The sequence below is a fragment of the Macaca mulatta genome, chromosome X (assembly GCF_049350105.2).
Source record: "Macaca mulatta isolate MMU2019108-1 chromosome X, T2T-MMU8v2.0, whole genome shotgun sequence".
Taxonomy (NCBI): domain Eukaryota; kingdom Metazoa; phylum Chordata; class Mammalia; order Primates; family Cercopithecidae; genus Macaca; species Macaca mulatta.
In genome coordinates, this window is record NC_133426.1 from 43,925,781 (window position 1) to 43,952,813 (window position 27,033).

General features: G+C 42.1%; 1 protein-coding gene across 1 annotated transcript; it reads right to left on the reverse strand.

The window, feature by feature from the left end:
- Positions 1 to 1,227: 1,227 nt before the first annotated feature.
- NDP (norrin cystine knot growth factor NDP) lies at positions 1,228 to 26,339 on the reverse strand. The gene is given in 3 exon segments (NM_001266972.1): positions 1,228 to 2,463; positions 10,915 to 11,295; positions 26,143 to 26,339. Coding segments are annotated over 2 exon segments (402 nt in total). The 5' UTR covers positions 11,089 to 11,295; positions 26,143 to 26,339; the 3' UTR covers positions 1,228 to 2,235.
- Between the last annotated feature and the right edge of the window lie 694 nt (positions 26,340 to 27,033).

A 27,033-nucleotide genomic window follows, 5' to 3' on the forward strand; every position in this document is an offset into this window, starting at 1 on the left:
TGGGGGAAACTTTGACAGTAGACCATGTAATGGGATTTGAAGATACTATTTTCTATGGCTTCCAGAGAATTTGGAAGATATGAGTCATATAACTGCCCCCTGTAGTCCCAAACTGGTAGGAAGGAAATAAAGACTAGAGTTTAAGGTATAGATTATAGATTCTCAAAGAAAATTGAGTTTTTAAAGCCAAGAAAATACTTTTTAAGGCTGGAAGTATTATTTTTCACTTTTTGATTAGCAACATGAAAGAACAGTCATAAATGTGACCAACAGTTAATACTTTCATTATCAGTTAAAAATTATAACCATTTAACTTTCAGTATTAAATGTAATTCCATTTATGACAAAATTCTTCATGTAATGGTCCAAATTGCCATTTTGCATTTGCCTTCAGAATGAGGAGAACCTGCAACTTAGTGGACTGGCTGGCTGTGTCACTACAGAGGTTAAGATCAAGGTCAAGATTTAGTAGCATTAGTTTCATTCTGTTTCAGAGCCATGAATACAAATTTAACCCTGCTGGCTTTCTTAAGAATGTGTGAAAGCTGTGCCAAAGAGTGTTCAAAACCATTATCTCTACTGGAAAAGTAATTCACAGGTTGGCTGTACTAACAGTGGGGGAGTTAATATCATCTCTGGTTAACCAGGACAAGGTTGCCCTGGAAACTGAATTGCCAAGTCTGGGTTTGTATTGAGATGCCTAAGATGGACATAGCATTGTGCTAACATCATGAGTATTCTTGTAATGCCCAGTAATATCATTGGATCCTGAGCACTGGACAGTCAATGGCACAGAAAGGTTGTTAACTATTTTGTCCTTCTGCTGGTTCTTCCAACTTCACTTATGGATATTTATTTTCTTCTGAGAAAAGTAAAGAGATTAAAAAGGAGGGGACTCCTCTGTTTCATTCCATAGCTTCCAAGGAAGCCAAAATGCATTAGATTTTGTGTTTATTCAATGGGCTAAAATCTAAAACTCATAATCAAATTTAATAAGCCCTCAACACCTTGGTACACTGATTTCAGAAAAATGTTCCCACCATGCATTCTGGAACCTCATTTCTCTCTCTCTTTCTTTCTTTCTTTTTTTTTTTTTTTTTTTTGACCCTTTTACCACATCATAGGAGATGCTCAAGTACTAGCTACATGTATGTTCTAGTCCACATGATAGTAGGATATCAAGTAGGAAAAAAATACTTAAACAGTCAAAATTTTGAAGATACTCTCTTTTTATTTCAAAACATGGGAATAACTCAAAATTTGAGCCTCCAGGACCAAAACGCATTTGAACCAAATGTTCAGAAGACAAGCCAGGCCACCATTTTGGCAACACATTTCACATGGACAAGTGGATATTAGAGAATGATGCCCGCGACACGGCTAAAGCTATAGCACACCCACAAATAGATTCATACTTTGTTGTCTAATTTGCATGCATGAGTACGGTGCATTCTCCATGCCACTAGTACATATATGCCTTTTCCAGAGTCAGTGCAGGATCCGTATTTGTGCAAGTCTTTAAAAGTCTGCTCCCTTACAAAATTTTACCGTAATTTATCTGAGACAGCCTTCCCGTGACAAATTCTTTATGCTGCTTTTACTTCCAAAAAGTCATTTCTGAATAATAATTATAGCTGTCAAGAGTTCCAGCATCACATAAAAGAATCTGTTTGTTAGTTATTTTAATGTCAGTTCGCTGGCTGTGAGTAAACCTAGCTAAACATATCCACATGCTTGGTATCTGGAATTTGAAATCGGTAACCTTTAGCAGCAATGGCAACCTTAGACCAAAATGACAAGGTAAAAAAAACATCAACAATAACAGAAGATGTCCCAGAAAGAGCTGGGCTTTTCTACTTTCCAAAGTAAATTCTTCCTCAATATGCACCAAACACTGACAACCTGACATGCTTGTGTATGAGGGCCCACTTTTTCCCACTAATGCTGAATTGTTGGAAACCCAAACAGCATCGAGATCCAAGGGAGAAAATGTCTGAATCTGAAAATCAACCAAAAGAAATTGTACCAGAGAAAGGAGATGGGAACTGCAAAGAAGTTCCCAGAGTATCTCTCTCTGTCAACAAGCATGTAGAGTCTTTATTACTAGAATATGCAGAGTCCCGGGAGAATTGTTGCATCCTTTTTTGCCTTAACTCTTTTCTTGCCAGTCTTTCCCTGGCTGGTCGAACTGCTCCTACAGTTGTCCCATCCAGAAGCCACACAGAGCAGCGGGCCTCAGGAATTGCATTCCTCACAGTGACAGGAGAGGATGTACCGGTAGGTGGCAGTGAGTCGCATGCCCCCTGAGCATCGCAGCCGCAACGCCTTCAGCTTGGAAGTCTGGGGCCGGCAGCAGTGACAGGAGGAACGGAAGGGTTGCTTGAGGACAGTGCTGAACGACACCAAAGGCTCGGAGCGCGATGCCTGGCTGCAGTGCCCCTCGCACCTGGCCAGGAGCACCATCTGGGGAAAGAAGAGGAGGTGGTTACTCTGTAAGCCACAAGCTTAGCCAGGTAAAGCAGCATCCTTTGAAAGACCCTCACACTCCTTGCCAATTCCTGCTAGATTAGACCAGTGACTCAATGCATGTTGCAACACCCAGGCCCCTTTCAGACCGATTGAATTAAAATCCTTGGGGATAGGGCCCAGGCTTTCATGGTTTTCAAAGCTTCTTAGGTGATTTCTAAGTGTACTGAGGGTTTAGAACCACTGAATGACGCCCATCACTGTGATGTACAAGTAAAAACCAAAGAACAAAAGAAATTTCTCCTGACAGGTAGTGGTCTGCCACTGGCCCAATGTATTGCAATTCTACCTGTAGCAAAATGCAGAAAGTCAATCCAAATTGAAGCCAAGAAGTAAATTAAAATGACTACAAAAAAAAAAAAAAAAAAAAAAAAACAGAAAGAAATTGATTTGTGCAGGAAATAGCTAAAGAACAGGAATATAGTTTCTGAAGAAGAAAATAGGATAGCCTGAGTAATGCTTACGAAGAAATATTCTGGGTGCTGCAATTTGGGACAAGAGAATGAAGTAGAGACAGAGCATGTTTGGGGCCCTGAAATCACACTTCTGGGTTTATGCATTGAAGGAGCCTGGGATTTGTGTAACTGCATCTGCATCTTCAGTCATTTGGGGCAAATATTAGGATGTACCCATTCTGATAATCTCTATTTCCAAAGATTGGGCTGGAATAACAGAGGCTATGTGCTCTTTATAGTAGCTGTTAATCTGGTTTCAGCAAACAGACACCTTTAAGAATCTGATGAAAACTACCAAAGTAATCCCCAGAAAAAATGTACATAAGTGCACACACAATTTGCATACAGCTTAACGGAATGGACAAAAGGATCACTTATGTATCTCATACATAAATCCTGGTATCCTGGGAGTTGGAGTCATGGGTGGGTAGGGTGGAACAGCTTGACTCATTAAGCTACAGAATCTTAATATCAAGGTGGGGAGGGGAGTGGAGAACCTGAGATTCTTTGTCCATGGTTATGTAAGAGGTTTTGCTTGGTGAATTTCATGTTAAGTGATGGAGGAAAAAAAAAACCCTGGGCCAGGTATATTGTCTCATGCCTGTAATCCCAACACTTTGGAGTCTGAGGAGGGAGGATCACTTGAGCCCAGGAGTTTGAGACCAGCCTGGGCAACATAGCAAGACCATGTCTCTACAAAAAAATAAAAAGTTAGCCAGGTGTGGTGATGTGCACCTGTAGTTCCAGCTACTTTGGATGCTGAGGCAGGAGGATCACTTGAATCCAGGAATTACAGGCTACAGAAAGCTACGATCAAGCCACTGCACTCCAGCATGAGTGGCAGAGCAAGGCCCTGTCAGAAAAGAAAAGAAAAAGGAAAAGAAAAGAAAAGAAAAGAAAAAAGAAAAGAAAAAAATTGTCGTATAATTCCAGAACCAACAGCAAGATCATAAAAAGTGAAACTGTTCAAAGGAAAGATTAAAAGATACATATATATGCATGAAACCTTTTGACATTTACCTTACAATATTGTAGGAATTAGCAGTTATTATTAATGACTCACCAGCTATTATCTCTGACATCATCCTGTAGCGCAGAATTAAACACCCAAGGTTTACAAGAAGAAAATAGCCAGTCCATCTTTCCAAAAGGGAGAAAAGATGAATTCTGGTAATTATAGATTATTGGCATAGTTATCTGAGAATATGCTGGGGCTAAATCCAACAATCGCTTAGCAACCACCAAGGCAATATGAGATACTAGAAAAAAAAAAAAAAAAAACAACAGCAGGGCTTAGGGAAGAATAAGTTGGACTAGACCAGTGAATTTATTTTCTCTGAATGATCACAGAGGCAGAGAGAAAATAGCAGCTGTAAGCTGTTTTGATTTTTTTTAAAGCTTTTGATTCCATCCTATCTGCTCTTCATTTTGACAGGCAAAGTAAACTATCAGAAATGGTTTTGTTTGTTTGTTTTGTTTTGTTTTTAGAGACAGTCTTGCTATGTTGTCCAGGCTGCATTGCAGTGGTTATTCACAGGCATGATCATAGCACACTACAACCTTAAACTCCTGCCTCAGCCTCCTGAGTATCCAGGACTACAGGCATGCACCACTGTGCCTGGCTCTGAAACGGGTTTTGAGAGATTATGCCATAGGTCAGTAGTACACAGGCTAGTCCCTAATTCCCACCCCCATTTCTCTAATGAGAGAGAGAGTCTAAGATTTTCCTTAGTCTGTTCTCCTGCCATCTGCCTGTATGTGGGAAGAGTTGCTTGACACCACACCTTAGAATAACGTTAAATTTGCTAATCTCTCATCTAGATCATCTATTAGGTTGATTAAACAGTTATTCACAGAGTCACCTTCCATAATGGAGTCTTCAGAGGTGCAGTTTCAGTCTGGATGGACAAAGCAATCCTGTGCCAACAAACTTGACTCAGAAGGGCTAAAAATGATATGGGACATAATATCCAAATGATGTATATACAGGTGAACCAAACGTAGGCCTAACTGATCGGGCCATTAGCACTGTTCATAAAATGACTAAGTCAACAGCGTAGGGCCATTTGTAAATGAGCTAATCTGATTGCAATCTCACTAAAAGTTTTCAGGATGTCCAGCTCCACCCCCAGCCCACTCTGAAGGACAAGAACTCCAGGCACTGAAGGACGTGTGGCCACCTCCAATGGGCTGGGCCCCTCTTCCTCGGGAGCTGGACTGTTTGTGCAAAAAGAATGCACAGACATGTACAATAAATGCCTTCAGTAGTTCAGAATAAAATCCAAAATCTTGAAGAGGAGTCAAGGCTCTTCATGACTCAGGTTTCAGATGCATTTCCAGTCTTACTTCCAACTGTTCTCATCACTCTACTACCCACTCCCTACTCCAATCAAATTTAACTACTTAGGAGTCCAAGAAAGTGCCCTGAATTCTCCTGCCTCTTGCCTTTGCTTATGTCTTCCGTCTCCCAAATATGTCCTTTCTACCTTGCTCTGCCTAATAAAATCCCACCTATCTATCCTCTGTAGCCAAATTCAAATGCCCTTTCCTGGAAGAATAGACTATGAAGCAATTATTGGACCCTTGATGTTCTCAACACACACACACACACACACACACACACACACACACACACTCCTAGAAGGAAATCTATCTCTGTTTTGTGTGTTGAAGTGGAAAGCAGAAGTTTGAAAGATAAGATCCTTAAGGGATGGAAGGAATAACCGTCTGCTCTCCTGGTCTACTCTCAGTACTTCACATTTTAGCCTCTGCCGTGTCTTACCTGTGTTTCAGCACTTGAACATCTCCTGATCTCTTCCAGATCAGAACTTCTCAGACTGGAATGTGAGTGTGAATCATCTAGGATCTTGTTAAAAGGCAAGGTCTGATTGAGTGGTTCTGGGCTGGAGGCTGAGATTCTGCATTTCCCATCAGATTCTAGTTGATGTCAGTCCTACTGGGCTGATGCCCACCCTTTGAGTAGCAGGTCTCTGGACCCATTCAAGTTTGAGGGCTCTGCTCTAGATGGATCACTAGATAACCATCATTTCGCTAATAAGAACATTTATTGAGCACTTACAATGTGAGTTATTTTATTCTTATAACACTACTACAAGAAAGTACTGTTATGATCTGAACTGTTAGGACGGATAAGGAAACTCAAGCTTTAGAGAGTTCCAGTAACTTGCCCAAACTCACATAGGTGGTAAAATGCAGAGCTGGAATCAAACCAAGGTCTATCTGAAACCAAACCCCTGACCCAAACCACTATAATACCTGCCTCCTGATACTATGTTTTCCTGAGGCATGTGCCAACTCAGACACTTCCTTATCTACATTGATTTGCCTCAGGAACCCCTGACCATATCCACAGACATACAAGTCTAACTTTTTCTTGTGGACTTCTTGGGACATTAGCTTCACCATCCCCAAGCTTATGCCGAGCTGAATCTTCCAAGAGCCTTGACTGACCAGATGCCACCATTAGCATCAGAATAAAGACCCACCTGTTCCATTCTAGAAGAGCGTTTTTGCGATTTTACTCCAAGAGAGTGGAAACATATTTTGCCTTTTTCGCAGCAGTGAACACTATGCACCCTTATTTCCATGGCACCTCTTGAAGCACCCCCTTTCTCCTCAGGAACAAGATCCACCCATGCTTCTTCTCCCATTCTTTTCCCACAGGCAGCCTCAATAACTCAGCTCATCTTCAGGGACCCAGGTCAACCTCCAAAAGATCTGTGCCAGGCTGAGGGCACCAAGAAAATTGCAACCAGGGAACAAAGCAGCAGAGAGATGGTGGGGGCTTTGAAAGGGTAGATGGGAACTCAGCTCACTCCAACTAGTCTGGTCCCTTCTCTCAGGTCATGAATCAAACAGATACAGACAGACCTTTGTGCACTGAACACCTCTCCTTCCTCTCTCCCCATTTACTTGTGAGCATTATGAAGGCAAAAAAAAAAAAAAAATTGTCTCTTTTTTCTTTCTTTCCACTTTAGAGTCTCCAGCACCTTCCACAGCACCTGGACATGGTAGGCACTCAGTATAAATTTGTTCCTTTTTAAAAATCAAATTATATCTCTCAAGTAGTCTATTGTATTATAAACACAATATTCCTGACTCCCTCCATTTCTCCTATCACACCATGAGCTTGGTGGGTAGCAGGAGAAGATGGCTTGGGGGTCCTGTTAGGAAGCTGTTAGGACTCAGCCCTTAGCATACCAGGTCCTTTTTTTCCTAGCTTTTGTCTCCCAAACCTCTTCCTCCTTATCCTTTGTTGTTGCTCTTCCAGCTCCCCACCTGCTCCTGTGGCCATTACCAGTTCAGACAATCATGCCCTGGTTCCATGCCCCGGTTCCACGCCCTGGCCTGGGGCCAGCATCTCCCACTCCTCACCCAACTGAGACTTTCCAGGTCTCCCCTGCCAGTTTGCTTTCCCACCCTCCCTTCCTGAAATCCCCTCCCTGGCTCAAGACCAAAGCTCATCCCCCTCCAGCCCCTCCTTCCTCCACTCACCTGGGAAGGGAGGTTAGCCAGACATCGGGGTTGTTTCTCTTTTACTTTTATCCTCCCTGTTAGCACCCAGCACAGTGGCTTACATTTACTTTGCTCTTCTGCCCCACCCTGTGCTTAACAAGAACTACAATGAGGTTCATTTTCCTAATCTTTTAAGGCTATAGCAGATCCCAGCAGTTATTGAGGTCTCAGTTGTGACTGAAATAGAAAATTGAGTCTAAACACCTGCTTAGTTTATAACGTCATCATCAAGATCATAATATCATCTACTCATTCAGCTCACTAAATGGCTATTATGTGCTGGACACTGCTGGATGCTTTACAAATCGCCAACACCCATACCCATACCCTCATGGTGACAGCTGTATTTTGCATGGGAAGAAACTGAGGCACAAAGAAGGAAGTTACTGAACTTCCTCAAAGTCACTTATTCGGCAAGCCATGGAGCTGGAATTGGAAACCAGGTGTCTCTCACTTCAAAGCCTGGCATGCCTCAGTTTTCATAGACATCCCCCCAGGCAGCCTGTTTCCACTATCAACTGCTCTTTTGCCTGTTTGCTCTACAGCCTTTACTCCAAATTTTAGAGAAACTTAGTCTCCCATGAAGATTTTAAATGAGCCTGCTACTCCCAGGATCTTTTGTACCCAATCCCAGGAGGTGCCACCACTTAAAACTATCAGGCACATCCTAATCTGTGGCCACACTGTCCTCCGTAGTGGGCCACTGTGGCCAGTCTTTTCTGCCTGACTCCCTCTCAGTCCTTTCCTAAATTGCTAGGAGATGGGCAGCTGGGACCTAGGACTGGCCAGCTGCAAGTTCAGGGCTGGGATGAACAGTCTCATTGAAAGCTCCCAGAAAGGCTTTCACTACTATTTATTTTTTCTAGAAACTTTGCTGAGTATAAATTATTACTGCCAGCAGATCGGAAGTAGAGCCTGAACTTCTATGTGATGGCTCCTACATTCTACTTGTGTTCCTCCAATACGAAGATCCAAGTAGTAGGAAGATGAATGCGGTGAGGCAGACATTGCCACTCCCCGGCTATGTGGTACCAAGCAATCTAATTACTTTGGGCTTCAGTTTTCCTTACCAGGATAATGGGAATAATAATGCCTGCCATCACAGGTTTCTTGGCAATGACTAGAGTATACAGTATGAGGTGCCTGACACATATTAGGTGTGCAAGCACGTATACTCCCTTCCCTGAGCCTGGGTCACATTCTCCCTTTCTTGTCTTTACAAGGCCAGATAATGGATAAATGTGAGTCAGGAAGCATTAACAATTGGCAGGCAAACAGTAGGCACACATTTAGTAAATAATGACCCTTGAACATGATGTCAAGGGAAAATTTTTATAGAGACAAAAAATCTACCCTAGTCTTTTCTTTGTAAAAAGAAGCTAGGGTAGATTGTCGTTGCCTCTTTTCTAGACACAGGTTAAATGTTTTATCCAAGTCTCTAAAGGCAAACAATTTCATTAAGTGAGACACATTAGAGAGAAGATCAGCCTGAGACTGTAAGAGTTAAGAATTATAGAACATTTCCAAATGAAAACAGTTTTGCTCCTGGATACATAGAGAAAAATCTAACCTAGAAAAGGTCTGGGTAGTTGAGATTCTGCCAGGCATATTTTATGGCCAGGGAAGAAAAGTTTATAATTGCAAGCACCATTTACATAAAACTATTGCTATATTTGGGATAGTTTGGGATGTTTGAAAACAGATTGTTCCCATGAAATTACAAACATTTCTCCTACTATCACAATTTTGCGCTGTTATTTGCCATGGCATTCTGGAAGAAACAAAGGTGAATAACAGTACACTAAAGTCTGTTTCTAAGACTCATGCTCAGAATTCACATGTGAATTTCTTCAGTTTGAGTTCATGATGTCTCTTCTTTGACCTTCGCTAGATTAGTGTGATTGTTGCCAAGGTACTCCTCCATCATTTCATCCAATCTTTCCAGATTGTTTTCTAGTTTTTATAGATGCTCCTATTTCTTTGCTCCTTTCTATCATAGTGACACTTTCTTTGAAATAATTTTAATTCCTTTTTAAAAAAAAAGAATCATGATTATGGAGGACAACTCAATAGAGAAAGAAATTATCCATGGAATAAAATCCCTAAATATTAGTGCGGTCTGTTTCTGAAGATGGAGGGAAGGAGAAGCTAGTAATTGCTGCACTTCTCATGTTTTTTCTCCATTTCTTTGAGTTTCCTTTTCCTAAGAAGGAATTGTGGCCCTGCAAAAATTTACGTTAATCTATTTACTTCATTTTTTTTTGTTCTACAAGCACAAATAAGAGCCAGAAAGTTTTTATTAAGTGGAAAATCTCTATTTTTTTCCGACAGTCATAGACCTTATTAATATAATGGTTAAAATGATTTAACCCGAATTCTGATCCTCCTAAACTAAAATGAATCATCATCACTGAACTATAATCAGAGAAATTAATGGAAATTTTCAAGGCATATAAGAGTCATAATGTCTTTGAATGGGGAGTGGAGGGATTGGCTTATATGGTCTTAATTCTAGTGACTGATATTATAAAAAATTCTTAATTATACTGGTAATTTCAAAAAATACTTGCCATATGAGCATGTTTAAGGATTTTCGTCTCAAAACTAAATGTACAAATCTCTGAGGTTGGGCTAAACAAATTCTTATTTACCAAGTGTGGACGAATTTCATTCATGTGCCTGTTTAGGGGCAGTGACAGTCGTGAGATCTCATATGTTCCACCCTACAATGTGCCTCCCTTCTGGGTGGTCCATGTTGCTGGCCACTCTTGGTGGCCTTTTCAGCATGATATTCCTTTGCAGACCACTGGGGCACGGATTGCCTCTGCAACAAACATGCATCCTTTACCAAACGAGAACGATTTGGATAAGCAATGTAAAAATGATAAATGATCATATTGCCACCTTATCTTTTGAAATCATTTTAACAGAAATGTAGCACCTGAAGAAAGGCTCAGACCACAAAGCCAGTTATTTCACCAGCCAGTTATTTAAAAAATTCTTTAAAGACCCTTCCAAGAAGTATGTTCCACTGCTCAATCACACTCTTTGCATCCTCTTCCTCTTTATTGATGATGGAGGTAGAGAGTTATGATAACTTGTAGACTCTATCTTTTTTTTTGGAAAAGCACACTATCACTCATAAATGTCACAGCCAGGGGGCAAAGGACACCTGTCCCACTGGATGGGTATGCACATGATTGATTAGGCAGTTTTACTGACAACAGTGCAAAGCATGGGGGGAAATTCTAAAAGCCTCATTCTCCACAAGCCCTGTGGGCCAGCCACATCATTTAAGTTTGGGCTATGATCATAGTTCTCCATCCCCTGACAAAGAAATATGGCTCCTCGCCTGTTTCTGAGGGAAATGCTCTCCTCACAGAGACCTTGATCTTACCTTTGAGCTACACTTGTACAATGGGTGACTGATAGAATCCACATAGTGATGCCTCATGCAGCGTCGAGGGTCCGAGTCCATTATGAACGAGCTGTCCGTTTTACTGTCTGTATCTCCCATTATCACCAGCAGGGAGAGCATAGAGAAGGATGCAGCTAGTACATGTTTTCTCATTGTTGTAAGGAAATACTTCTCCAGAAGAACAGCAGAGGGAGGCAGAGGACAAAAAATTGGAAATGGCTTCACCTCCTAGGATCCAGTCCCGTTCAAGGAAAGGGCAGGATCGGGCTGAAGCTTTCTGGTTGTCATTGTCCTTTATGTGCTGGAGTTTTGTCTTACTCTTTGCACTTGCAATCCATCATCACAGTATCTGCTGCACAGCTGGAATGAAAACAGAAATTATTTTCCCCAGAATTATTTACCCAGAACCACTAATGGAACCCAGGAGGTATTAAGTAGAATTTTCCCGTGTTATTTTGAGAGGAGAATATTGGTTTCTAGAGTGTCATTAGCAAAGGCTGTCATCCATCCCACCCCAACTCCCACAGCTTATGCTACATATTTATAACCATTTGGAGGTGGACACAATGGTTTAATGGAAGCACATGTTGACTTTAATTGCTGAAGTCCACGTTCCTAGGGGCAAGAATAGTTTGAACCCATGTTAAAGATTAAACATGTTGTTCTGGCAACAACGTAACCGAATTGGGTGGTCTCATCTTTGTCCTTGGTTGGTGGGGGCAGGAGGGTCTATTCAGTTTCTCATCGAGCTTTGGTGTCAACGTCAGCTTCCAGGGTTAGAGACGAGGCAGGTCAGCACTAATGAACACAAGCCACGTCCCGCAGGGAAGCACATTTTCCATTTCCAAGTCCATACTCACCCACCCACCTAATTTTCCACTTCTGTGCTCTAGGCTCATCCTGTTTTTGTTTTAAGCCCCATACCACCCAGCACTGATGACAAACTGCATCTGAAATACACATTATGCTAACTGACCTCCAGCATAGTTAAGGTATCACATGTGTATTTGCCAACAGAGTCACATTTCTGCAGAGCCTTTGTAGCCTGGGCACATGGTGTAATTCGAAAAAGAAAGCAGTTGTTGGAACAGACTTACCATTAAAATAGGATCATGTTATACCAGTTTTTCTGAAATTTGCTTTGTTCTTTTGACCATACCTCTTGGACAAAGGACTAGGGTCCAGCGATCTCTCCAGATTACCTCACTAACTCCCCAGGCACGGCCAACACTGGTGCTTTCTTTCTTTCTTTCTTTCTTTTTTTAAATCACAACAGAAGACAGAAAGTATCAAAAATATTTTCAAACATTTAGGAAAATTGGGAGGGCCTGATATTACATCCAAAACAAAAGGAACATGATAATTAAAGCTTCGGGAAAACTTTCAAAGGTATTTCAGATAAAAGTTTGATCATTTTGTTCATAGGCAACATTTTCCTTAACTTCCTACTCATGAACAGTCTGAATAAACAGGGCAAAGTGTTGATAAAATCAAGATTAGGAGTTCAAGTTGCCATAAGCCAATTTATTTTGCACTAATAGAATGGCGTCAGACCCATTTAGCCTCAATCAGCTGTCTTGGAAGTGTGAGGCAAGGGATCCTAAGTGGAAAGGGGTGTGTGAGATAGGGCTGTTTCAGAGCAGAGAATGCCTGGCAATAGCAAAGCCTCAGCACATGTGCCTCAGGGAAGTCCTATAAATTGCAGGAAGGGCAAGGACCAGTAATGAGGGGACCCTCCTGGACTTGAATCCTGGCACTGCCATTAACTAGCTGGGAAAGCCTTACACAAGTCATTCAACCTCCTCTAGCCCAAGTTTCCTCATCTGTAGAGGGAAGGAGTTGACAGAGATGGCATCTGCTGTCCCTTCGTGTTCTAAAATGCCACCACTTGATAACTATGGATTCAGTTACTGTTATCTCCATATGTATGCAGTGAGCCCAAAGTTGAGGAGACCATATTCCAGTACAACTTTGCACCACTTTATGTGCATGCTAAGAGCAATATCTCATTGAAATGAATCAAATCTGTGCCCAAAGTTTCAAATCTGCAAAGGATGCAGAAGATCATGTTTGTTTTCTTTTCATCTGCATAATCTAGGTTTTCCTATACACGTTACCTTGAAAATTGCCAAGACATCAACTCAAAGAGCCAGAACTTTCTTGGGGTTCACATTCAGCGGATGAAATATTACTGACCATTTCCCAAGTTTCAGTGTGACTAAATTATCCCAAGTGGTTATCTGTCTCTTTGAAGCCTTAATTAGTGTCAGAAAGAGAATTGATTAGATTTCACTGCTTCGGTCTACAGATATTTCCCCCAGGAGTCAATGGCAAAAGGATGAAGAGAGAAGCAGACATTCCAGTCCTGGCCCTCTTTCTGCACTGCCAGCAACTTCTCTTCAGAGCCATGGCCAGGAGGTATGGTTAAATGAGCAAAGCAAATTAAAGAAAATCATGTATAGCATGATGGCAAAAACAAGCTACATCAATAACAAAACCCTACATATATGTATGCATGAGTGTATTTATTGGCATTTCCACTTTCTTCACAGAAATAGGAAATAAAAAGGGCCCTTAAAGATAGAAGAGAATAAAAGTCTCATTTAAGAGAATGAAAATTAAAGTACTTTGAAATACATTGTTCAACCAATCGGATTAACAAGGATTCCAAAGTCTGATCATGCACCCTACTGGCAAGGCTGTGGGAAAACAAGCCCATTTTGGAGAAAGTTCAGTATAAATTGGTCCAAACTCTGTAAAGGCCAATTTGGCAATACCTTTTAAAAATGCAAATGTATATAATTTAGACCCAGCAATTCCACTTCTGTGAATTATCCTACATGTGAAATCACATGAGCACATGGCTGAAATAGCATAAAATTGGAAACAGCATAAAATATCCATTAATAGGGGACTGGTTAATTATATTCTAAAGTATTCACACAACAATATACTGACCAACTATATATGGAAGGATGCAGAAAGTCTATGCACTGATTTGTGTTAAAATGCGGAGAGATAAAAACACATATTTGTCTAGTGAAACTCTGAAAGGATACCCAAGAAACTAACAAAATTAGTTACTTGTGGTAGTTGAGGGACAGGCATGAGAGAAGGCTTTTCACCATATATCTTTTGTATTTTCAGATGTTTGAGCTTGTGAATGTATACTTTATTTAAAATTTCATTAAGAGAAACAAGGCTTTCGGCCAGGCACGGTGGCTCACGCCTGTAATCCCAGCACTTTGGGAGACCAAGGCGGGCGGATCACGAGGTCAAGAGATCAAGACCATCCTGGCTAACATGATGAAATCCCGTCTTTACTAAAAATACAAAAAATTAGCCGGGCGTGGTGGCGGGCACCTGTAGTCCCAGCTACTTGGGAGGCTGAGGCAGGAGAATGGCGTGAACCCGGGAGGTGGAGCTTGCAGTGAGGCGAGATTGCGCCACTGCACTCCAGCCTGGGCGACAGAGGGAGACTCCGTCTCCAAAAAAAAAAAAAAAAAAGCCTTTCTCTTTTAAAAGCTCAGCTTAAATCTGGTAACTAAGTTAATAGATGTTTCCTGTTTGTGCCAGTTTGAGTATTTTAAAAATATTATATTGTTATTTCTTATAATTACGGGAAGACATGCTAGTCTCTTAGTCAAATACTCTTCCAGGGCGACCACATAGTTCTTTTACATTACTGCCACCTAGTAGCACCATCCTGAATTGCAAGCACAGTTTAAAACTTTTTCCTAAAAATGAATAAAACACTTTGCAAGCAGATATTATGACATTTACACAGATAAAGAGATAGTTAATGTCACATACAATGTAACTTGATCATCTGACTTTCTCTTTGGAGATGGTGAGCTGAACCCACACGTAATATTAAAGAATAAAAGATTGACAGGAAATGTTGCTTTACCATTAATTCTGAGAAATAGATTTTTCATTTCAACACACTCAGAAAATGTGACAGTTGTTGTCCGTCCAGTTTTTATCTTAAATTCTGAAATAAGAATGTAAGCAACAATATAAATATGCCACAAAACTCACAGAACCCTCAAAACAAAAAGGTAAGATTCTGAAAACATAACCTGGGATTTTTTTTTCTTTTTCTTTTTCTTTTCTTTTTTTTTTTTTGCCTTAAGTGTTCAAATTGAATGAACCAACACTGTTGTATTGAAGAAGAAATAAAACTGAAGCTCAAGAAAAAAGCAATGCTCAGTCAAGTTGTCAACATTGTGTTGCTCAGGGTGTGCATAGGTGAGAATGTGCAAAGTATGGGAGTCGGAGGAAGACCTCACAAAGAGGAAAATCAGGAATTCAGCAAATGTACACCACTGAGATCACCACTTTCTGACAGCCTAGGATTACCTCTGCCTTGTAGCAGCTTCCGTTGTTTTCTCAAAACTAAATTAATTCCAGTTTGCCTTAATTTTTTAAGCCATGTGTCATAAAATCAAATACTGCCTACGAAGACTTAGAACCTTGGCCCAGGCAATAATAGATTGAACAAGAGAATGACTCTCTTGCTGAACTCAGTAGCCTGTGGCCACTCTATGCTCTGGATACAGTCTCTGAGACATGGACTTGGCCGACGTACAGAGCCCACATTCTAATAGCTCCAATGTGGAGCCTCTGCCGGCAGGAGAGGCACGTAGGCTGGCGTGCCCGACTTTGGAGCTACCTTCCAAATGATACCAGTGGAAAAGAACAACTGGTGCCCAGATTTCCCCACCTGTCATCCTCAGCGAAATAATATAGCAGAGCTTACAGTGGGCCCAGCCTCCTGGGTGAGAGATGGTGTTGTGCCCACAGATCAGCTCACTCTTGGGCTGACCTTCTGGCTGGCAGAGGGTAAAGTGCTGGTTTCACACAAGTTATCTCAGCAACAGGCTAAGACAAGTGGCATGTGCCAAGAATGGCCTTATTCTTGCCTTGCTTGCCAGGCACAGGAGGGTGGTGCTTCAGTATCCATATTTCCCCCTGTGCTGTTTTCAATACTAATGTATACTGATATTCCTCTCTGTGGCTTCTTTCAACAAATATTTTTTAACATGTATTTATTGAGCACCTACTATGTGTCTCCTTTTGCTGTAGCAGATAAGAGATAGGGTCAGGGGAAAAATATAGCTCCTATCCTCGATCCCTCTTCTAGCTCACTAACTCTGCAGGCAAAGAGTTTTGGCCTGTTGTTTTCCTGGATGATTTTTTAGACACATTGATAAACTCTCTGAACATCTAATTTGCATCCAATATTCATTGCATCGTTTCTAAGAAGAACAACTGAAGCAAATAAAATATAATGACCTTGGAATGGAGTCAGTAGGTCAGCCAGAATTACTTGATATTTACTGTAATTTTTTTAAAAATTATGGTATGAGGCATAAATAAAGTGAAGATAGTAGAACATAGAGCCTCTATCAAAGAAATTGCAAAACCATCAAAGATTTATCAGCGGAAGAAAGCTTCCTAGATAACCCTAGATAAAACTTCATACAGTACTAGGATCAGAAAAGCAAGAAACCCTAGGTCTAATTCAGACAGTGTGAAGTGTTAAGTAGCCCCTTCCCAGGAACTCAAAGGATTCCAGTTGGATCTAGTCAACTAGATGCCTTGGAGAATAAGTCAAATGCCTCTTCCCAAGGCAGTTAATTTATAAACTGTAAACAGCATGTTGGATTTTATAAAGCATCCTGTGCGCTCAATGAATGGTTTTTAATATTCCTATCTGGCAGCACATCAGTAGCAGCCAAGGAGCCAAGCCTGGGCTGACCCAGAGGCAGCGGCAATGACTGCAAACGCTGCTAGGCCTCCAGCCTGCCAACTCCAGGTATCTCCAAGAATGGGCAGGCACAAGGTCAGTGGGGAGGAAGCAGTTCTGGCTCCTTTCATCTCAGAGATAGGCACATTTCATGTGTCTATTCTACAGTGCAGGGGTGGTGGGGGGTGAGGGAATAAAGACAGCAATGACAGTCCCCAGAGTGCTACCTTAGGAGAAAGAAGACAGCATTCTTGTGATTAAATAATAGTCCTCCAGTCTGTGATAGGACTCTGTGTTCTCCCAACCTGCACTACTAGCCAAGTGTGGCCAAGCACAGCAGTGGGGGTGATGGAGGAAGAAAAGAGATGGGAGAAACAAAAGGGATGGAGGAATATGGCCAGGGAAAGAGGCAATGAATTACAGTCCTGGGGTAAATAGTAGTGCTAAACTGAAGGACTAGAAATATGAATAATTTGGAGGGTGGGGAGATGAGCCAACTGTCAAGTGCCCCCACCTGTATGTATGTCCTTGACTTGAATAGTTTTACTGTCTGAGGAGGGACTGGAGTGGGAGGACTCGACCTTGAGCCTAACTGAAGCTTAAAATCCTGATTTTTTTTTCAGGCATTATCAGGAACTCCAGAAAAACATCTCATTGTTATCCAAACTCCCACTTACCTACAGCTTTCATCTTTTCCTCCCTAGACCCATTGCTCGCCTATGTTGTTAGTGTTCCGTGTCCCGATACTGATTTGAAAGAAATATGGGATAACATTTCGCTGCATTCTGAAATCTACAGAGCATTCCGCTGTTGCCTGATCTGGTATAAGGATGGCTGATCTGAAGATCCGCAAGCCCTGAGTCCTACCCTCCCATCATCGGCTGTGTGATCTTGAGCAATTCACTTGCCTTTTCTAGGACTCAGTTTCCTCACTTGCAAAATGAACAGATTGGTCTAAATACTTTTATGTGTCTATCCATTTCTAACAGTCTCTAACTCTACCCAAGTTTCTCAGAGTATAGCCCCTGCCTTGGGGCTACATATTCCCCAAAGCAATCCTACAAAAAGGGTTCCCTTCTTACTCAAGGAGTTAATGATTGCAGAAAAGTTCTAAGGTGGTGCCTGAACCAACACTGAAGCCCAAACTATAAGTATTTGCCCCTTGATGAGGCTATATTGGTGGCCTGAAATATAAACAGCCATTAATAACCATTTGACTGAGTGCTTGCAATGTACTAAATAGTTTATAAATTAATAATACCCTGTTAATCATAGGAAGTGCGCTGGGTGCAGCGGCTCATGCCTGTAATCCCAGCACTTTAAAAGGCAGTGTTGGGAGGATCACTTAAGCCCAGGAGTTTGAGATCATCCTGGGTAACATAGAGAGACTTCATCTCTACAAAAATAATAAAAAAATATTAGCCAGGCATGGTGGTACATGCTTGTCATCCCAGCTACTTGGGAGGTTGAGGTGGGAGGATCACCTAAGCATGGGTGGTTGAGCCTGCAGTGAGCTGTGATCACATCACTGCACTCCAGCCTGGGCATCAGAGTGAGACCCTATCTCAAAAAACAAAAGTTAACAGTAATGATAATAATAATAATTTGACGTAGTTAGTGAGGATATTTAACCAGTTACTATTTCTCTTAAAACTGTCTTAAAATTTGTGGCGTTTCTGTCTAGTATCCACCAAAGCATAAATGGGGAGAGAAGAAAGGCTAATAATAGTAGATCATGCTAGAATTAGACTTCTTGCATTTGATAATGACAATATAGACTGAGTTCCACCCTCTTGCACCTTTCTTCTGAAAGACCCTTATTTCTTAATTGAGCTTGAGCCACAGATCCTCATACTCTAATGAGACGATCTGTGATACTCTGGTTCAGGATAGAAGAGAAAGATTGATTAGAAAAGTTGTCTTGTCTGCAAGTAGAATCAGCAGTCTTGGGGTCAAGAGCAAGGCCCTGTGCTTGGTAAAGTATCTACTACACAGCTTCTCTGCTAGGGGAGGTACATTCCAGAAGCCCTGGGCTGGGACTTAAGTCTAAAAGAGTTGACCACTGGGTATGGCACTTGGATTCTGTGTTGAGTATCTCTGGGCTTCTGTGGCCCACAGATACTGAGAAAAGACTCATTCTGAAGAATGGAAAGACTCATTCTGAGTTTTTAATAGTTGACATAACTAATTGACTTTTAGAATACAAACCTTGCATAAACTGGAAATGACCAGGTCAGGTTACCTAAGTGTCAGGAGGTACTTTTCTGTTGAAGTCTTTTCCTCCAGGGATTTGATTATTTCTGTAAATCCAGCTACCCGACTAAAAGCTGTGACTGAGATGGGGATGAGCTGTCAGAAAATGCTTAGGGGTGGCCTTTCTATAGTGCCACAAATCAACAGCAGCCCTAAACACAGAGTCCCCTTCTATCCTTTCTCAATGGGGAATTACAGTAGGCAGAGAGCAGGTCATGGGAGAAGTAACAAAAGAAGAGGAGGAGGAGGAGGAAGGATTCATTCTGAAGTTCAAAATCTGCCACTGCCCTTTCAATTTTTTCAAAGAGCACAATTTCAGTCAGGGAAGAATCCCTTCATTTCACCCACTCCCTCCCAGGAAGCGGATTTTATATGAGGAATGACACACACTGCACTGCTCACCTTACGTAAGACCCTTTGGAAAGAAAATAGGAGAGTTCTGAGACACCCAACTCAGAGGACTCAGTCTTGCCAAAATGCATGAATGTACATTCTCCCTGTGGAAAAGAAAAGGTGCCAGGTGTTCTGGGGACACTCGTACTGAAATAACTAAACACTTGTTCTTCTGCTGTACTGCTGGCTGTGGCATGGCCTCAGGAGAAGAGAGGTGACCAATGTTAGCTCAGGGTACAGGCTCCCTTTTACCCTAGAGCCAAATGAGCATGTTGGCTTTTCTTCAAAGAGTGCAGCAAAATGTTTCCAAAGCTGCGTTTGAACCTCCTCACCCGCAACAACGTTTTGGAATGGTGGGTAGTGATCTCACCTAACAGCTGTAGAGCCCTTAGTTAGGAATGGGGCATAAACAATAGGAGCAACTCAGTGTTTCCATTCCCCATTCAATTTGCCTTTTCTGCCCAATGGTGGGATTTGAATACTGAATTCAATCCCACTGCAATCCGGAATGCTCCTAGACTGAGACATATGTCAAAGGGGCAAGGTTATCATAAAAATCGCATAAAAATACATGTCCCTATATTGCTGATAACCCTGAACTTGTCGGGGTGTTGGTTTTCTGATTGTCTTGCTTTGCTTAAACCATGCAGGCTGCAGCTATGTCTTTTGATTGCCAGCTTTCCTGTAACAATACTGTGCTGCTGCCTTTGGATTCCAAACCTCAAAAGAAAAATTTAAATTCTGAAAAGGAGTAATTTTTCATAATTTGGTGGGGAGGGGGGATTGAAATCACAGAAATGTAACGAGTCCTAAAATATCCTCTCAAGTTTTAAAGAAAAATTGGACTTTGATTAAGGATTGGATTTCTTTGATTCTTTACATCCATCATAGTTTGTGGATACAAATTATACGTGTACCCGCATAATTAGGTACGAATGTGTGTACCTCCATTTTACTTGGAGTTGAAGATAGGGGATGTTTTTTCCCTTGAGGAGTTGACCTCCTTTTCAGGTAAAGACAGCAACTTCAAACGCCTTCCTGGGAGGCAGAGTAGGTGAAATAAAGGGATCCTTCCCTTTCTGAAATTGTGATATTTGAAAATATTGAAAGGGCAGCAGCAGATTTTGAACATCAAAAATAATCCTTCTTACTTCTCTTTTGTTACTTCTCCCATGACCTGCCGTCTCCCTATTTTTATTCCCTACTGATGAAAGGATGGAAGAGGACTCCACGTTTAGGGCTGTTGTTGGTTTGTGGCACTGTCGAAAGGCCACCCTTGAACATTTTCTGACAGCTCATCGACTTGCTTGAATGTCTTAACCTGTTGCCCTTTCATTTTTAAAGGATATTGCAATTGGTTGGATCATGGCTTAAAAGAAAAAGTTGGGATTGAGCCAGGCCTTGGAAGAGAGCAAATTGTCTGAAAAATTCATAGCTTTTGTGGAAAAAAAAAAAAAAAAAAGAAAAGATCAAAATGTTATCTATTGCAAATCTTATACCCAGTTTAAAGCTACTAGTCAATGTTTATGTCCAGATTTTGCCATGAGGGTGAAATGGACCCCAACTGGATGAATTCCTGATTATGAGCACTGGGGATAGGTCGCCAACTGAAGTTACCCATTCTTTGAATTTTCTGAGTCAGCACTCTTCCTAACAAGAAAGTAGTTGTTTCAGATTGCAAACTCCATCCAGGGTTTCACGTTCTTACTGTTGAAAATGGGTCTGGGGGTATGACTCTAGTGACATATCCTTGACCATCAGGCTCTGAGAACCTCTGATGAAGGGGACAGTACACATGAATGATGACAAGCAAATGACTGCTGGAGACACAAGAAAAAAGCTTTGCAGATGCAAGGGAAGCTGGCATCAGAAATCATGCCATCGGCACAATCTTCCTCAAAAACTCAACTGTGTGGGTGTGTGAATTTGCAGCATGCAACCTGCACAGCCAAGTGAGTACTGATTGCAGTTCCAGCCTACCCTGCCCTGCTGCACACGCATAGGGGTTTTGGAAGGATTTCCCACCCTTTGTTTTCTCCTGAAATTAAACACAGAAGTTCATGATTGCTGACCTGATGGGCGAGGAGTGGGTACTACCAGTTGAAACATTGCCACTGGCAGGGGCAGACAAGAAAACAGGAATGCTCTTAATGTCCTCCCAAAGAAAACCTTTGATGGACAAAAGAGTGGTTGTATTTTTACCCTCTCCCTTCATGCTGCCAGGCGTCTTTAAATAGATCTCTAGCCTAGGGACTTGTATGGAATAATTCATATTAAAACCCAAGAAGTGGTAGCGGAGGGGAATTGGTTCTTTCTTCTCTTTCTTTCCCTTTCTTTCTTCCTCTTTTTTACTTCTTGTCAGGCTAACAGGGAAAGACTCATTTTAATTCAGCTGCTTTAAATTTTTCCTTTTGGGTCTTTTAATGAACTTTAGCTAATTTGGAAAAGACGACCAAAGCCCCCAGAAAAAGAAAAGGAATAGGAAGCTGCCTGGTAGCTTGCTCTTTAATACCTTTTGGTCCCAGGGACATTAGCAGCATCTTTTAAGGATGTCACAGGGAGGTTTACATTGAGGCTCTTAAATGGGAATCTCTAATTGAGAGGTCCACTTCCTTCCATTTGCAACTCATCAACGAAACTGTTGTTCTGCTGTTAAGAGACAGAAAGAAAGAAAGAAAAAATCTCCCCGCCCCCCCTCCGCCCCATCTCCAAAGCCCCATGCATTTTTTAGTTCGGATCAACCCAGAATATATTTCTCCCCTCTTTCTTTCACTAAACGGGTTTCATAAAGACATTCGGGTCTGTGCTGGCCAAATTAGAAGTCCTGTCTCTCTTCCTTTCTGTTTGGGGAGGGAGGGATGTGGGAAGGACAGACGGGGAAAGGGGGCAGGGCAGGGGCCAAGGATCCAGAGAGCTTTGTTTCAAACCACTTGTCTCTCCCCCGAATCAGAGAATAACCTCATTTCTCTTAATGTAGGCCGAAGTGCATCCAGGCATTCCCATAGCGCTCCCACTCCAAGGCCTTTGCCGGAGATGTTCGGGTCACTGTGATGGTATGCTGGTCCCTGCCAACCCGGTCACTCCAGTCCTGCACTCGGCAGCCCAAAGGGCAGCTAAGCCATGTGGCTGCTCCTCTCTGTGAGTGGATTCAGGCTCGGGACTACAAAAAGCCCCCCAATCCTATCAGCCCGGCAGAGCTGGTGCCAAGAATGACATCCTGGGAATACTATGGAGATGGGGAGATCTCATGGGCTGTTCTCCCCGGATGGAACAGGACCCAAGCTGTCTGGAAAACAGGCAGAGCAAAGAGCCAGCTGACAATGGAAGGAGCTCAGGCGAAGGGAAAAGGGGGCGGGCTGGGAGCGGTGGTGAGCAAAAGAAAAGAAAAGCCACATGCCACCCAGGAAGATTCCAGGACTGGCGGGAGGAGGTGGCGGAGGAAGGACTTGCAGGAAACAAGTACCCAGACATGGCACTGCCAGTCTAGCTGGATTCTTTTCTGAATTAGATTATGCGAAAGAAAGAAGGGAAATATATAGCCAGCCAGCTGTTCAAAGGCTTACAACCTTGCTTTTATTGTCCGGGTAAGTTGGTGAGGTGGGGCATCAGAGGAATTCCAAACATACCATCCCAGAGAAATTTTAATATGTTCCACAGTGTCATACACGAAGAGGAAATGACAGCTGATCACAGTCAGGACAGGCCATAGCAACCCAGGCCCTGGAGCTCACCCACCCTCTCTCACAGCCCTGCTTCCCTGCTCTGCCTTAGCACTTCATAGTCTGTCCACCTGGCTTCCCATCCCCTCTGCTCCCACTGGCCGCTGAAGAGAGCCTGGGCAAAGAAGCAGTCTCTGACTGTCATGGGAAGAGGTGAGGATGGGCTTGAAGGCCGCTGGCCAAGAAGCTGAGGGCTGGCTAGGGTGAGTCAGGCACCCCAGGGAGTCAGAGGCATTTTAATCCAACCACGGGGGATTATCTGCTGATAAGGACCAAGTCAAGGACCCTGGTGATGCTGTTTTCAGGGTTTTTTTCTCCAGTAACCTAACCGAGTGATAAAACACCATACTGGGTTATTTGAAAGCAACACTGTGTGGCTATGATGGAGACCTAGGTTTGGGGAAGAGTTTCCAACAGTTTCTTCCCAGGGACCTCTTGAATTTAGGCCAGGCCCAGAGGTCATTGGTTTTGATATTGGGGGTGGGACATGTAAGTGGTGAGGGATAGTGACTGCATCTTCCTCCATATGCATGTTTCGAATTCAATGATTCATCAAGTGGCCCTGATGTTAGCTACTGAGTAGGTGACTCACACCCATCCCCAGTAGAGACAGCATATGGTCCTTTCCAAAGAGTGCTCCGGAGAGCAGAGAAAGGATAAACTACTGTCTTTTTCCGGGATTCTTCTACCCAGGCTGGAAAGATCTAGGCTGTGTTAGCTGTGCAAATGACATGTACCCAGGATCTGGTGAAAAAGGCCAAAGGGGAACCCCTTAATCATAAATGGAAAGAAAGCCCACTGATGAGCAAGAATCATTTCAAGTAAATCTGGAAACCAGTAGCTGTTTTAAAGAATTCTTTAGAACAAGGAAGTTATTGGCCACTTTACCCATTGGCAATGCCCATTTCAGTTCCAAAATCTAACTAGAGATGGCATATGGACTGAGAATTAGAGTATGGGACAATGTCTCATTCACCTTTGCATCCATCAGGACTAGCATAGCACTGGGTATCTAGAAAATGCTTAATAAATATTTATTTTAAAATTGATGAACTAAATAATTAACCAGAGAATAATAGTACTTGAATTGTGAGTTCTTAAAATAGAGTAAAGATTGCTGGCCACCATTGGTGGCTATAATTCCAAGAAACTCACCACATTTTTCAAGGGCCCAGGAAAATAAATGACTTGGAAATTGTTAAATGTATTGAAAAATGATTTATTTTTCCTTTGACAGTGTCATTGAAACTCGAATTAAGATTGAAAACTCCACAGGCACACTTCCATCTGTGGGTGTCAGCTGCTTGGTACACAGTCGTAAGAAGGCCTCAGCCAGTTCTCCCGTTACCTGAACCAAATGTATTTTTAAATAAATGATGCAAAACATTGCATTTTGTGTTCAAATACTCTCATGTAATGATCTGAATAATAGTTTAAGAAAATTGTTTTGATTCAGCTAAATGCTTTGCTGACAGCAGTTTTTTTTTTTTAATTACAATAAAATTTTATAGCAATGGAATCCATAGTCTTTTATGGCTTTCTTGAATAATGAATACCCCAAAGTTGTAAATTAACCCATTCAAATATCAGATTTTCATTCAGCGATGCTTATTAGGCTAGTTATCAGAGAAAATCAGAAAAGTTTTGCATAAATTATGTCCCGATTTGCAATGAAAACTGGCAAACAGGACCGTAAAGTTTCCTTGAATTAGCAAGACTGATGAGAAGAAAATGAGCAGATATTTGAATCTGGTTTAAATGCTCATTGAGAAGCATTGTGCAGTCCCCGCTGTATTTGGTTGACACCCACAGCAACCCTGCATTTCAGGCATCTCTATGTTTTCAAATGCACCTGGTATTTAATCTTATGTGTTGGGGTAATTTGCCAATGCCAGCTCCTTGTAATTAAAATACACTAATATTAGAAATGAAAAGAGACATGTTTCACAGCAGCCATATCTGTTATTAATGAGTTACAAAGAACTGTACAAGGGACTCCCATCTTGCAAATAGCTTCCTTTCTCGCACCTGAATCTCAGTAAAGATGGGAGTCTGCCTCTCATGGAGGCTTATCTGGGTTTGTCTATTACAATGAGCCTCAGTTACTGGGCGTTCTGAGTCATTAACATTCTGTACACAATCAAACTTCCCGTCCCCCAAGAAAGAGTTATGCCCAGGCCTCCTACAGCTCAATTGTTCATTTAAAGAGAGAACTTGTATTCCAAAGTTTGAAAGAAACCTCAGAATATTCCTCAGGTAGGAGTCATTCCTACAGGTCCTGGTCCCTGTACTGGTGGGAGCATCCTTTCCCCGTCACTCCTTGAACATCATGCTGCAGGGACGAGCTGATGACTAAAAATAACCCCCTGCAATAAGTCCAAGGCAAACAGCATGCATTTCCTCGGACTTTTTGCCCAATCAAAATCATACAGTAAATCCATCCTCATCTCCTCCCGGTGCTCCCAAATGCATCTATGGAAGCGAAGACCTGCACGCTGAAAGAAGAATACAGGGGAGCAGGATTCCTGCAAAGCGTGACACAGAAAGCTAGAAATAAATGTTGCCTATTGTTTGAAGTCATTCTGAGCACTCCGGCAGAGCCCTGGCAGGAGATCAGCAGCATACATAAGTAGTAATAAAAGTAAACAGTGCGCTTTTAAACTCGCAGTCTTGCCTGCGTTAATAGTGCCCCCATTGTAAGTGGGATGAGGGTGCTGGGGAAGATACTGGGCTCCATGAATCCATGTTGGCGAGTTGCTACTTCGCAGCCCCCTTTCACGGGGTCAACTATAAGAACCATCACAAAGTTATATCTAACTACGCAGAGAGTTTGAAAAGCAAAATCTGTTTAAGTCAAACCAAAAGATATTTTCAAGCTTTTCTAGGAGGCTCCCTGCTCTGTCACAGACTTCAAAGACCCGTTCATTTAAGAAACACAATGCTAGCATGCTACAGATTAATGCAAATTAAAGTAATGCAAATTTAAGTGGTATTTAAAGGTTGTCTCTTTGTCTGAGAGGAGGATGAAATGCTCGGTTTGGAAAGAAGCGATTTCCTAGGCAAGCCGGCAGCGCTTGTTTTCCTGCTTACCTTAGGGGAACGCAGGGCTCCTTTCTTCTCAGACTTTTCTGAGAGCTAGAAAGAGGTCCTGTTACTTCCAAATGCTTTTGTTCTTCTGTCCCTCTGTCACATGGCTTGCCTTTTATATTTGCAACACACAAAAGTTAGGACTGTTGTTTAAGCGACACAGGGAGAGAGAGAGAGGGAGAGAGAGAGAGAGAGAGAGAGAGAGAGGGAGAGAGAGAGAGAGAGAATGTCAAATGGAAAAGTGCCATTGCAGTCATATATCAATCAGGCGTGCGGCCGCAGCAGCGCACTAGCAAATGGGAATGCCACGGAAATGTGAGGCGCTCGTTATCGGGGACTCAGCCGCTGCCCACCGCTCGGCTCCCTTCCACGGAGCATCTTACGATGGGAACAGCGTAGCAGAACAAGGGCTAGGAAGTTTCTTTCTTTCTTTCCTTTTTAATGGTATTATGGAACTAATAAGAGGCCAAATGAATATTCTGAATTTAATTCTTTTGCAAGCATGTGGCTGCCATAAAGATGTGCCGTCCGCAATAGAGACGCATAGTTTTGGAAATACAAAGGCAGAGTGGCATTCTGTTGAACCATTCGGCAGCTGACTGTGATGAAGTTGAAATTCTAAGTAAGAGAGGGGAAAGATGGGAACCAGAAATTTTTTTCTCAGGCGATGTTGTTGAAGCAAGTGCAAAACGCTGCCCTATTTTATCACGATGTGTGTGGGTGGTGAGAGTTCTTTTTTTCCGGATTGTTCATCCATTAAATGATTTTTAGCAGCATATACATGATTAAATTCACAATGGCACTTTAATAAGCGCCTTCATCTGCATCATTTAGAATAAAACTTTAGGTCTGATTTAGAAACAATGAGAACGTGTGTTCCGTGACTCCTTGAGC